The sequence below is a fragment of the Chrysemys picta genome, chromosome 21 (assembly GCF_011386835.1).
Source record: "Chrysemys picta bellii isolate R12L10 chromosome 21, ASM1138683v2, whole genome shotgun sequence".
Taxonomy (NCBI): Eukaryota; Metazoa; Chordata; order Testudines; family Emydidae; genus Chrysemys; species Chrysemys picta.
The window spans coordinates 23,131,839-23,145,636 of record NC_088811.1 but is presented as its reverse complement, the minus strand read 5'-3'; the positions used below and the strand labels follow the sequence as shown (position 1 = coordinate 23,145,636).

At 47.6% G+C, this 13,798-nt stretch overlaps 1 protein-coding gene across 17 annotated transcripts in view; it reads right to left on the bottom strand.

Moving 5' to 3' along the window:
* Nucleotides 1-944: 944 nt before the first annotated feature.
* The window catches only part of HP1BP3 (heterochromatin protein 1 binding protein 3), a 79,302-nt gene continuing 66,448 nt past the window's right edge, over nt 945-13,798 (bottom strand). For all 17 annotated transcript variants that reach the window (XM_065575059.1, XM_065575060.1, XM_005281719.5 and 14 more), the window contains 3 exons: nt 7,349-7,460; nt 4,045-4,176; nt 945-2,129 (listed from right to left, as the gene is read on the bottom strand). In XM_065575059.1, coding sequence (XP_065431131.1) covers nt 1,844-2,129; nt 4,045-4,176; nt 7,349-7,460 — 530 coding nt within the window. In that variant the 3' untranslated portion in view covers nt 945-1,843. The remainder of the gene's footprint in view (nt 2,130-4,044; nt 4,177-7,348; nt 7,461-13,798) is intronic.

Genomic DNA, 13,798 nt, shown 5'->3' with positions numbered 1-13,798 from the left:
ATATTAAGCTTCTTTAGTTTCTCCCTCCCACTGAGTTTCTGCCTTTTGGCCTTTGTCCCCAGATGCAGTAGTTTCTACTCCCCTGCCCCTCCTTTGTAATTTACTAACCATGATTTAATTGTTCTATGCACCTGTAGACTGTTTTGGTTTTCACAGATACTTTCAACTTCTCCCAGTTTAGTATCATCTGAATTTCATTAACCTGCTGTTTTCAGCCTCTTTCTAACAATTAAAGGGACACTGACAACGTAAGTCAATTTTGTCTATTTTTTAAACCCACTATTGTTGCTTGTGGTTACCTTTGGTTACTTGTAAAGGAATGGAGGAAAATATCACTTTTTTCAGTTTATTTTGTATTGTTCTCAGGTTTTATACCACCCTGAACACCATCATACACTCAAGCGCCTTCCTATGAATCATTATCTGTCACGTGAGGTTCATTCATTTTCTCACCCTCATTCCAGGAGAGGATTGCGTGTGCAGTGTTTTGATAAGAATTTTAGTTTTTCAAATGTACATGCTGTGTATGTTCAGAGTTTATGTTAGAGAAGGCGGATGGAAGAAAATGCACCATGCATTTGGAGTGGAAGGTGATGAGTGAAATGAACTCCCGCAGGAACTAAGGACCATCGCAAACCTCAACACTGACTATACCAATTTCCTCAGTTCACACTGGTCTTCACAGAGAAGGAGGGGGAGAAGAGTGTTTTAAAGAGTGAGTGTAAAATGATGGAGTTTGGTAGGGGACTTGGGAAGCGGGTGTGTGGGGGAAAGATATCCAGAACTCATTAACAAGGACCAGATTTCAAGCTGATGGTATCCCTTTAACAAAATGTTAAATAAAATGGGCCTTCACATTGATCCCTATGGTAAAGCCCACTTCCTAGATGTCACCTAAAGAACCTGAGAAAGCTTTAGAGAGGAAGCAGCACACAAGACAGGGCTGGAATCTAGTTTCATTTTATTTTAGCAAACTGCATGTTCATTACTTATCAACATCTCTACATTAGGAGTTATAGAACTCTCCGTTTGTTGTTTTTTTAAAAAGCGCAAACAAGAAGTGAAAACTCAGGTTCTTTATCTTTTAAAAACATTTCAAAGTTGAATTCAAGACGACTTGTATATATTTTGGTATTAGGTAACAGATGGAGGATGTGTGGAATCGCGTACTCAAATCACAACAACCCGACTAACTGAAAATCAGGAGATTGCCCATTCTGGGACCCCTTTGACATCAGATGGGTCAGAACGTTTTGCATTCACTCTGAGATCCGACTCGTTTCCAAGGGGAACTTACTGGTCTGAAGCGGCCAAACAAAACATCTCCTTAGCAAATCACTACAACGGTGGGACAGAGAAGCACCTTCAGAATTCAGTGCGAGCATTGTATGTATTTTGCTTCTCCATAGAAGCATTAGGAACCCTTTGTGATAGTTACCATGCAGCAAATCTAAGGAGAAAACTACTGCAGTTTTGCCTTTTCACTTCAGAGTTACATTTCCCCAATGATCCTGTTCCTGCTCTGTAAAGATATAAAATTCTTTGAACAAATTTTAAAAGCAAAAACCCCAAACACCATAAAATGTACAGATTACACTCTCTAGAAAAGCCCTAAAATTATTGCAAAAACTAAAGATGACTTGTTCCGGGGGGAGGGCAGGCACAGGGCATCTAGATCTAACTCAGGTTGGTTTGACTTAGTTTTCAGCTTTTCCCCATCATTCAAGAAAAAAAAAAAAATTAAGAAGTGTTTAAGCATTAGAACTAAAATACAAATGCACGTTGACGTTATAAAACAAGATTGTGGATTTGACCATGGGATTCCCTGACACATTGGAAAAGTTTACTTTTTTGCCCGGAGAGACTTCCTCATGGTGGATTTGCCCTTGGCAGGGGATTTTGCTTCCTTCCTCCCACTCGCTGCTGGTTTCTTGGAAGAGCTGCTACCAGAGGGCCTCTTGATGGATGGGGCTGCTGGTCTGGCTTTCTTGGCAGGGGTTTTGACCTTGGGTGGGGGCTTTGCTTTCCCCCGGCGGGCTGCAGGGGCCTTTCTTGGCTTGGGTTTGGACTCTCTTCGTTTCACAGGGGGGGCCCTGCTCCGGGATTTTGGGGGGGATCGCATCTGCATCCTGTCAGGAAGGACAAGAGAATTTAGTACCAAGGCACCAAAACTTGCCTAGAGCCCAAGGGTTAATTGATATAAAATGGAGCAGATTTCAGCCTCCTTCATCTTTAACGTGGAGGACCCAGCATGCAATGATCCACCTCAATTTGAGTAGCCAGACCCCAAGAGCAAGAAAATCTTTTAAGCAAGATCACAGTGTAAAGCTCTTAACAGTCCCCAGGGTGATCTAAGTTTGTATCTCCTTTGTTAGCATATAACCCTATGAATACTGCCTGTCATTCAGGAGTATGAGTCATGCAACCCAAGCATCCAAAACCCATCCTTTGTGTTGGGTTTGTTACTAATATAGCCACCCAGCGTAAATGTACATTTGGAGCAAGAACAGTTTCATTTGGCTTTAGAACAGTAAATACACCAGCCCGAAGAGAGCAAAGTAAACTTATCCTGTATTTATCAGATATCATTAAAAAGTCTCCAGCTTTTCAAGTGAGACCACAACCTTTCCTAAAGCATAGAAGAAACATGGAAAAGCTAAATGGAAAAAGGAAATGGACACTAAATATGATACAAAGAATAACAGGCCCCTCTCAGCTTTTATGAAATTGAGTAAAAAAGACTATCACTGGAGTCAGTCCAGGTGCACACTTATGTGTGTACAGTACCTACAATGATAGAGTCCTGATCCTGACAGTGTCCAAAGCCTCCAATCACAAAAAAAACATACATCACCTTGCAAATGCCTGCATCATCCCCTGCTATTCCAGTCCTGGGCCTCTCTGCAGCAGTAATGGCTATCTGTGGATAATTATCCACTGCCAAAGATTGACTAATCAATTCTCAGCAGCTAGCCCTAGTCCTAAAGAACTTTACCACAGCCATGACAAAGGCCAATTAATTGCCCCAAACTCTGGTTAATCATGACCTCAGTTCCTTCATGGACGATTCAATGTTTGAGTCGCCCCTGCACTATGACGTTTTGCTGGAGCCTGCTGCTGAAGAGGCAGGATTCCCATGAAGCCTGTAACTTCAGGTCAGTCATACTTTTTAGTATGTCATACTGGAGGAGTCCTGTAGCAAGGAGGTTTGGCTTCCCTCAGAGATTGACAGGGAGGGACCACAACATGCCCCCTGGTGTGCAGAACCAGGAAAGCCATGCCTGCCCCGCTGGAAGCTGAGGGGCAGGACAGGAAGCAGAAGTACAAAAGGTAGGCCCTTTAGCTCAGTTGGGCTGGAGCCGCCAAGGGAGACAGATGCATCCCCTGCTGCTGGTACCTGCAGAGGAACCCCACCGTGCTGAGGACTGGCCAGATCTCCCGGGGCTGCTAGCTGACCAAGATGCTGAGTAGCTGTGGGGGCTGCTGCCTGAGGACTGGCCAGAGTTTCCAGGGCCGCCGGCAACCGAGACACCAAGGAGCTGCTACCTGAGGACTGGCCAGAGCTCTCCAAGGAGACAAAGGATCCCCACGTTACAGAGGTATCAAACCCCAGGGATGTAGGAAGCAGCCCAGGGGAACTAGATGACCATCTGGTTAAGTGTTGGCCTGATCCTAGTTCAGAGTGTTGCAGGTGGACCACTGTTAGGGCCCTATGCTGGGATGTGGAGGAGTTGGGCCAACATCCCCTGCCACCCTACCCCTGGGTAGGAAGTCTCCCCACCGTAGGCCAGAAGGCCTGTGTTGGTCTACTGTCCACTGAGCCCTAGATTGCTTTGCTGCCCTGCCCTGACTGAGGGTCCGGGGCTCAGACGGCCTTACCGCTCTGCCTGGCCTGAGGGCCTGAATACTAGATACAAGGTAATTCCCCCTTTTTGAGATCACCTTTACAGGTGCGTGACAGCGAGGAGGCATGGCCTCCCTCAGAGACAGACCAGTAGGGATGGCCATGCAGGCTTACAAGCCCATTTGTTTTCAGCTCTATACCTTTTCTTCGGAGGTGGTTCTTCTTCCTCTGACTCGTCTTCCTCCTCAGATTCCTCTTCTGCCTCCTCTTCCTCCTCCTCAGATTCCTCAGAATCCTCCTCCTGCTGCTTCTCTGGGAACAGCACACCTGGGCTGCAAGAGTAATCTTGTTAACTCGTGTCAAAAGATACAAAGTTCAGTGTCAAATGGCTGAAAGGGAGCCACTGACTGACCCCGCATTGCCAGGGCTAGTTGCCCATTTTGTTACAGTAAAACCTAGCTAGTTTGAGCTTCCACACACTGTGGACTTACACATGATGCTGCTAGGGAAGGGCCAAGGTGGATGAAGTCAAGCTGGCTGCAAATTAATGGACAAGCCACAGCCCCACCTCTCCCCTAAGCAGTCCTGCCTCAAGCTCTCTTACACATTGCTCCCTCCCATTGCAGACATAGCAGGGGGATGGCAGTTTAAGTCCAGGTTCTCACTGATCATGGAGCAGGTCCTTAAGGAATCCATTCTGAAGGAGGAGAGAAAGGTAATCAGGAACAGTCGATAAGGATTCACCAAGGGCAAGTCATGCCTGACCAACCTGATGCCTTCTATGATGAGATAACTGGCTTTGTGGATATGGGGAAAGTGGTGGATGTGATTTACCTTAACTTTAGCAAAGCTTTTGATATGATCTCCCACAGTATTCTTGCCAGCAAGTTAAAGAAGTATGGATTGGATAAATGGACTATAAGGTGGATAGAAAGCTGGCTAGATCATTGGGCTCAACAGGTAGTGATCAATGGCTCCATGTCTAGTTGGCAGCCAGTATCAAGTGGAGTGCCCCAGGAGTCGGTCCTGGGGCCGGTTTTGTTCAACACCTTCATTAATGATTTGGATGATGAGATGAATTGCATCCTCAGCAAGTTTGTGGATGACACTAAGCTACGGGGAGAGGTAGATACACTGGAGGGTAGAGATAGGGTCCAGAGGGGCCTAGATAAATTGGAGGATTGTGTCAAAAGAAATCTGATGAGGTTCTGATGAGTCCCGCACTTAGGACGGAAGAATCCCATGCACTGCTACAGGCTGGGGACTGACTGGCTAAGTGGCAGTTCTGCAGAAAAGGACCTGGGGATTACAGTGGACGAGAAGCTGGATATGAGTCAGCAGTGTGCCCTTGTTGCCAAGAAGGCTAAAGGCATATTAGGCTGCATTAGTAGGAGCATTGCCAGCAGATCGAGGGAAGTGATTATTCCCCTCTATTTGGCACTGGTGAGGTCACATCTGGAGTATTGCCACTATTCTGTAGTGGGGGGCCAGTTTTGGGCCCCCCACTATAGAAAGGACGTGGACAAATTGAAGAGAGTCCAGTGGAGGGAAACAAAAATGATTAGGGGGCTGGGGCACATGACTTATGAGGAGAGGCTGAGGAAACTGGGCTTATTTAGTCTGCAGAAGAGAAGAAGGAGTGGAGATTTGATAGTAGCCTTCAACTACCTGAGGGGGGGTTCCAAAGAGGATGGAGCTCGGCTGTTTTCAGTGGTGGCAGATGTCAGAACAAGGAGCAATGGTTTCAAGTTGCAGTGGGGGAGGTTTAGGTTGGATATTAGAAAACATTATTTCACTAAGAGGGTGGTGAATCACTGGAATGGATTACCTAGGGAGGTAGTGAAATCTCCTTCCTTAGAGGTTTTTAAGGCCCGGCTTGACAAAGCCCTGGCTAGGATGATTTAGTTGGGGGTGGTCCTGCTTTGAGCAGGGGGTTGGACTAGATGACCTCTTGAGATCTCGTCCAACCCTAATCTTCTATGATTCTATGATCCCAGGCAGCTGTGCTGAAGCCAGGATGGACTTGAAGATTAATGGGATGATTCACGCTTGAGAGTAGAGCCTTTGAGAGGTCACCCTGCCACACTGCTCCGCAGAAGGGGCTCTCAAGATAGTCACCATGTGGCTCAGCTAAAGGTACGAATGTGAAGAAATTAAAAATGGTGGAGTTGAGACTTGTTCTCTCCCCTCCATAAAGAGAAGAGGCTAGCTTTAATCTTCCCCCATATATGGTATTACAGATAGTGGGATAGTTAGACCCAGGATATTTTTCTTTATGATCATTCTTGTGTTAAGAAGCAAGGAAACTCTGAGGGCCATGCAGATTTGCTTTATCTTGGAAGCGCTTAAATAATACAATGATGGGTACTACAGATGATAAAAGGACAGAATATCTGAGACTACTAGACCCAGTATTTTATATGTTCCTTAAGAGTTTCCTGGTTGGTAAAGCCATCGAAATGTTTAATCAGATTTGTTATCAGAACCTAGAACAGGGGTCTCAAACTCAAATGACCACAAGAGCCACATGAGGACTAGTGCATTGGCCCGAGGGCCGCATCACTGACAGTCCCCCTCGCTGGCCCCGGCTCCACCCCCCACTCCACCCCTTCCATGAGGTCCTGCCCCTGCCCCGTCTCTTCTCCCCCTCCCCCGAGCGTGCTCCTCCCCCCTCCCTCCTGGAAAGTGCTAAGCATTATACAGAGCATACAGATCACTGATACTCCTACAACAAGTCATTTCCAAGCGGTTTTAATAAAATATATCCACTCAGTAATGCACCTCACTCAAAGGACAAAACATGCACTTAGTTAGATTTACTTCTGTTAAAGCCCCCCCACTGCACTGGGCTGCACCACCACTCCACCACTGGTCTGCCTCTTCCAGGGGTGGCAGGTTTGTAGAAATTTTGGTGGTGCCCAGAACCTGCCCCCCCAAACTCTGCCCCCCACCTGCCTAAGGCTCTGGGAGGGAGTTTGGGTGGGGGTCTGGGGTGCAGGCTCTGGGATGGAGTTTGGGTGCTGGGTGAAGGCTCCGGGCTAGGGCAGGGGGTGGGGGTGCAGGCTCTGGGATGGAGTTTGGGGTTATGCGGGGGTGCAGAGGTGAGGCCAGGGGACACTCGGGGGAGGTGCGTGGGGGCAGCAGGCGGGGCCGGGGGGGGAGACCCAGCCCCAAACTTTGGAGAGCAGTGAGCAGGGAGCTTAGCTGCCACATAAAATAACTCGGGGGGGGGGGGGGGGGGGGGGGGCGCCGTGGGGAGATTGGCGGGCCGCAGGGAAGAGCTCCACGGGCCACATGTTTCAGACCCCATACCTAGAATGATACGGGTTATACAATGATGGGCATAATCAAGGTTGTTAAACCCTATTTAAAAAAAAAAAAAAAAAAAAAATCTTCCAAGGGTAAAAAATTGGTCCTGTGAACATCAACACGTTAAACAACATGGCTGGGCTAATGGTTTGTGAAATGCTCTGCATGACCACCTGTCAACGGAGGGCTCTTTACCTGGGGTAATAAGGGAAGCAGAGCTGGAAGGTGCCACTGAAACCCTTCCCAGAGATCTGCTCCATCCAGCCATTCTTCTCACATTTCTGCAGGGTTCTCTTCAGTAGATGCACTGTAGGAAGTTAAGTAAGGGTGCGTCAGTACGTTTATCCAGCCACAAGCCCTGACCTCACTGTTCTATACAGTCAGCTTCTGTGAAGGACCCAGCTAAAGAGCTGCTTTAGAAGAGGTTTACTACATATGTACTGTATGTAGAACTTACAGGGCAATCCTCCCCACAGATAATATTTAGGTAGATTTCAAGTATTGGGCCTGAACTGTTAACAAAATGTTAGTTTAATCTCCTTTTGGAAAGATTTTAACTGTCAAGGCTTCTTGGTGGAAATATTAAGACCGGAGACAGTTCTTTTATTAATGTTTCTAATACAACATAATTAATTTTAGTTACACTGACCTTTTGTCTCTGTTCTGTTCCAATTGTTCTTTGAAGTATTTTTGCCTTAGTTTGAACACTTCATTCCCCATCCTTCCCTATCTTTTGTTTTCAGATCTTTAGTTGTGATCTGGCACCTTCTTAGCTCCTCCTTGTTACAGTGAATTGCTAGGGCAAGATTTGAGGGATGAAGTACCAGGGGAAAAAAATTAAGACATGTTTTTGCTCCAGTCTTTTCCTTGGCACTTCTGTGGATTGATGGAGCCTATTGCACATATAAAGGGAACTTGCCTCTCTGGCAGATAGGAGACGAGCACAGCTGGTTCAACAGTGTCATGAGACCGTTTTCAGTTTCAATTAGGATGGAACATTTCCACATGTTACTTCCCTCCAAACCACCGAGAGACAGGAAAGAGCCTTTACATTTAGCAGATTCAGAAGAGACTCAGGTGGGGAACGGAAAGAAAAATAGCATCTGAATATACTGCTTAAATGACTTGATTTATTAAGCATAATAAATGGAAAGGTATTCACGCCATCCAGCTTCCACAATATTGCTGAAGTGGGGCTTTTAGAGAGAGAACATTTCACTGTACCAAAATCATTTGGGACTAAGCCATCCTTTTATCAGTCAGACCATTCCCACTGAATAAAGTTTTAATTAAAAATAGCACTTAAAGAGCTCGCTTTATTAACTGAATGGCTTATTTCCATTAAACTATTAGCTTTGCCCATGTTAGATGTGCAAGAGTCCAAAAAAATTATTTAAAGGAAAACCACCAAGTTATAATAGGTTATAATATGCCTCATAAGGCTATTTTTAAACCTGGGCAGCGAAAGAAAGGACAGTTACCTGTTCGGTAACTGGCGTTCTTAGAGATGTGTTGCTCAGGTGTATTCCACAGTAGGTGTGTGCGCTCGCCACATGCACTGGTGCCGGAAGTTTTTCCCCTTAGCAGTACCCGTAGTGGGGGAGCCCCGCTGCGACCCCTGGAGTGGCGCCTCTATATCGCGCCATAAAAGGGGGCTGCGCACTCCCTTCACCCTCAGTTCCTTCTTGCCAGACAACTCCGACAGAGGGGAAGGAGAGCGGGATGTGGAATACACCTGAGCAACATCTCAAAGAACGCCAGTTACGGAACAGGTAACTGTCCTTTCTTCTTCGAGCGATTGCTCCTGTGTATTCCACAGTAGGTGACTCCAAGCTATACCTGATGGAGGTGGGTAGGAGTTTAAGGGTTGCCCGGGCGGAGTACCGCCCTACCAAACCCGGCATCATCCCGCGTTTGGGAGACGATCGCATAGTGCGATGAGAAGGTTTGGACAGAGAACCATGTAGCAGCCCTGCAGATGTCCTGAATAGGGACATGAGCCACGTAGGCAGCCGACGAGGCCTGAGCTCTCGTTGAATGAGCCTTTACTATAGGAGGCAGGGGAACCCCTGCCAGGTCGTAACACGTGCGTATGCACGAGGTGATCCAGCGGGAGATCCGCTGGGTGGAGACCGGTCGCCCCCTCATGCGCTCGGCCGATGCAATAAACAGCGGAGGGGATTTCCGGAATGGCCTGGTTCTGTCCAGGTAAAAAGCCAGCACTCTACGCACATCTAACATGTGCGGGCGCCGTTCCTCATTGGAGGAATGGGGCTTTGGACAGAGGACTGGGAGGAAAACGTCCTGATCTATGTGAAAAGCTGAGACTACCTTCGGCAGAAAAGCTGGGTGTGAGCAGAGCTGGACCATATCCCTATGGAAGACTGCCAAGGATAGAAGCTACAGCAATGCTGGAGCACAAGTTCCGACTACCTTCATTGGCGGCAAGAAGGAACTGAGGGTGGGGGGAGCGCGCAGCCCCATTTATGGCGCGATATAGAGGCACCACTCCAGGGGTCGCAGCGGGGCTCCCTCACTACAGCTACTGCTAAGGGAAAAACTTCCGGAACCGGTGCACATGGCGAGCACGCACAACTACTGTGAAATACACATGAGCAATCACTCGAAGAAGAAGTGCAAGGGACAAAATGACAACCATGGCAGAGCACAGAACTCCTGTCTGCTTCTACATCTCCTCAGGTCTCCCGCTCTGGATAGTCCAGAAAGAGAGATTTCTCTTACAGAAATATCATTACAGATATTTCCAGCTAGTAGTAGGGGATGTAAGTTAACAGATGGCATGCTGAAATGTTTCCACATACGACCAGCAGTAAACAGATGTCATATCTGCAAGCAATGATCAATGTTCTCAGGCACCGAGGATTGGTTGATAAGGCGTACATATCAATTGGTTGATAGGCGTACAATCTGAGTTAAAATTTCCTACAGCAATGCTCTAAACCAAATAATGCCAGTGCTAAATACATATTAGACTAGTCTGGATATTCTTCCCACACCAGAGATTCAAGCTGAGTCATGAGTCAAAAGACAAAGTTACTCACTGTGTGCAGTAACAATGGTTCTTCAAGATGTGTGTCCCTATGGGTACTCCACTGTAGGTGTGCTTGCGTCCATGCGCTGCAGATTGGAGAACTTGGGCAGCAGTGTCCATTAGGCCCGCACATATGCTGGTCTCCTCTCATGCCCTACCACGAGGCTAGTCAGCGTGTGTGGGGTAACCCCCTCAGTTCCTTCTCTACCACAGAGTCACTGACAAGAACTCCAAGTAGAGGGGAGTAGGATGGGTTGTGGAGCACCCATAGGGGGACACATCTCAAATGAACCATTGTTATGGCACAAGGTGAGTAACTACTATTTCAGGGATCGGCAACCTTTGGCACACGGCTCGCCAGGGTAAGCACGCTGATGGGCCGGCCGGTTTGTTTACCTGCCGCGTCCGCAGGTTCGGCTGATCGCGGCTCCCACTGGCCGCGGTTTGTCGCTCCAAGCCAATGGGGGCAGCAGGAAGTGGCGTGGGCCCAGGGATGTGCTGGCCGCTGCTTCCCGCTGCCCCCATTGGCCTGGAACGGCGAACAGACCGGCCCAAGCTGCGTGCCAAAGGTTGCCGATCCCTGTACTATTTCATCTAGTAGTGTCCCTATGGGTACTCCACTGTAGGTGACTCCCAAGCAGTATCCCCACTGGAGGGCTAAGACTTCGGAGTAAGGTCAGTTACAGATGACAGTACTGTGGAGTTGAAGATGGCATTGTGGGTGTAGTTCCCAGAAATTGCATAATGTTCTCTGAAAGTCTGGACTAATGCCCATGTTGCTGCCCTACAGATCTCTGAGATAGGGACATTCTTGAAGAAAATGAGAGATGAAGATTGACCTTGTGGAGTGTGTACAAGTAGTATCTGGAGGGGTTAAATAGTGAACTTGATAACATTGTCTGATGCAGTTCGAGATCCACTTGGAGAGTCTTTGGGTTGATATTGCTGAGTCCTTGGATCTTTCTGCAATGGAGAGAAAAAAAAAATCTAGGGGGACTTCCTGAAAACTTTTGTCCTGTCCAGGTAGAAGGCTAGGGCTCTCCTGGCATCTAGAGTGTGTCGTATAGCCTCCCTGTTGTTTCGGTGAGGCTTGGAGTAAAAGGTTGGAAGGTGAATCAACTGATTCATGTGAAATGGGGAGGCTACCATGGCAGTGAATTTCAGGTGCGGTCTGAACGTAACCTTGTCCCAAAACAATACAGTGTAGGGTGGATGTGTCATCAGAGCTGCTATTTCTCCTAGCTGAGGTAATCGCTATCAGGAAGACCGTTTTCACTGAGAGATATGCAAACAAACAGGTGACCATCGGTATGAAGGGAGGCCTAGTCAGTCCTTTCAATACCAGGTTTAGGTCCCACATGGGAGTAAGAAATTGAGGAAGTGATTGGATGCAACAGCAGTGAGTATCCCTCTACTGGTTGGTGGAAGGCTGCTACAGCCGCAGGGTGGACTCAGAGAGCCCTGATCTTTTTAGGATCAATGCATAATCTAAGATTTGTGGAAGAGTTGCTGATATCAGGGAAATTTGTTGGGAAGTACATCAAATCCAAAACCTGGACCACTTTTGCAGGTAAGTATGTCACGTTGAGGACTTTTTACTGTGCAATACCTCTTACACCTCCTTTGAACGGGAGCTTTCTTGGTGTTGGAACCAAGTAGGAGCCATGCCTTGAGCCAGAGAATCCAAAGATTGGGATGTAGGGTACATCCGCTGTTCTGTGAGAGGAGGAATGGGAGAGGGATCGGCAGGCACATCGCAAGCTGTGACAGGTAAGGGTGCCAGGTCTGTCTCGGCCAAGTGGGAGCACACGTCAGATTGATCATGCCATCTCTTTTTATTTCAGCAGGATTTTTGATAGTAGGGGAAAGGAAGGAAAGGCACAGAGAAGGTCCCCATCCCAGAGGAGGAGAAGAGCATTGCCCAGAAAGTGTTGTCCTATCCCTGCTCTGGAGCAGTAGCGTGGACATTTCTTGTTCAGGTAAGTGACAAATAGGTCTGTGGTCGGCGTCCGCCATCACCTGAATAGATCATGAAGTGCTACTGGATCTAGCTCTCACTCATGGTTGTAGGGGAACTTGCAACTGGAGAGGTGTGTGCCTGGAAGGCAGGCTGCTGACAGTGTGATGCTGTGGGAGATGCACCAGTTCCATAGTCTCATCACCTCTGCACAAATGGAGGGCGACCTGGCTCCTCATCAATTTATGTAGTACATACAGGCTACATTCTGTTAGAGTTCTTGTGTGCGATCTTTTGATCAGCGTGAGGAAGTGTGGGCAGGCATTCCTGACCATCCTTAGCTTGAGGAGGTTGATGTTAAGAGATCTCTGTGGGTGACCATTTGCCTTGTTGGTGAGGTTGTTTAGATGAGCACCCCACCCTATGAGTGATGCATCGATAGTGAAAAGCAACAACGGAGGGTGGGAGTTGTGATAAGGGGATCCCTTTGCAAATGTAGACTAGATCTTTCCAGGCTAAGGAGTTCTTGATCCTGGTGGGTAGTGACAGGGGTTTGTCTAGTCTGTCCCGGTTTAGTCTGTAAACCGAGCTGAACCACATCTGGAGGCATCGCATGTGAAGTCTGGCGGGTGGTATTACCACTGTGACTGTTGCCATATGCCCCAGTAATTGAAGGCTGTGTCTGGCTGATAATTGTGGGCAGTTTTGAACAATCTCTGAGTGTGGCCAGAGAGAAATCTTTGTGGAGGTAGGAGTGCTCTGGTCTGTAAGGAGTCGAGGTCGGCCCCTATGAATTCCAGGTGTTGCACTGGAACAAGGGTTGATTTTGGGGCATTGATCTGTAAACAAGTGCATTGCAGCTTTGGTGACTTGGTGAGCCTCTTGGAGATATTGGGGTCTGAGGAGACAATCGTCCAGATAAGGGTAAATCATGATCCCATGGGAGTGGAAGTGTGCGGCCACTACTGAGAGAACCTTGGAAAATACTCTTGGGCCCGATGATAGCTCGAAGGGGAGTATCCTGTACTGGTAATGGTCTTGTCCTAGAATGAATCTAAGAAATCACCTGAGAGTCAGAAGGATTGAGATATGAAAGTAGGTGTCCAGAAGGTTGAGGGCCGAAAACCAGTCTCCCTATGCGAATGATGGAATGATTGTTGCTACAGTGACCATTTTGAATTTTTGAGCTTTGACAAACTTGTTTAGAGCTCTGAGGTTTAGTATGGGTCTCCAACCTTCCTTCCTCTTGGGAATTAGGAAATAGAGAGAGTAGAACCCTTTGCTCCGTAGATGTTGAGGTACTGGTTCTTCGGCTCCTAACGGGAGAAGATGATTTCTCTTGTCATAGTAAAAACTTGTGAGAAAGGAAGGGGAAGGGCATTGTGAAGGGAGGTAAAATGGATAGAGTATCCATTGTGAACGATCTCTAGGACCCATCAGACCAATGTTATGGGTTCCCAGGTGCTGCGGAACCTTGCCAACTGGTGACCAAATGGGTGGCTAGTGATGGTTGGTAGTAGCAGTTGCGAGGAGTGGTCTGTCGACACCATGACCAACACATCAAAATTGGTGTTTGGATATAGACAGCTGGGATGAGGAAGATTGTGAGCCAGATGGTTTACACCTTGACATTTTT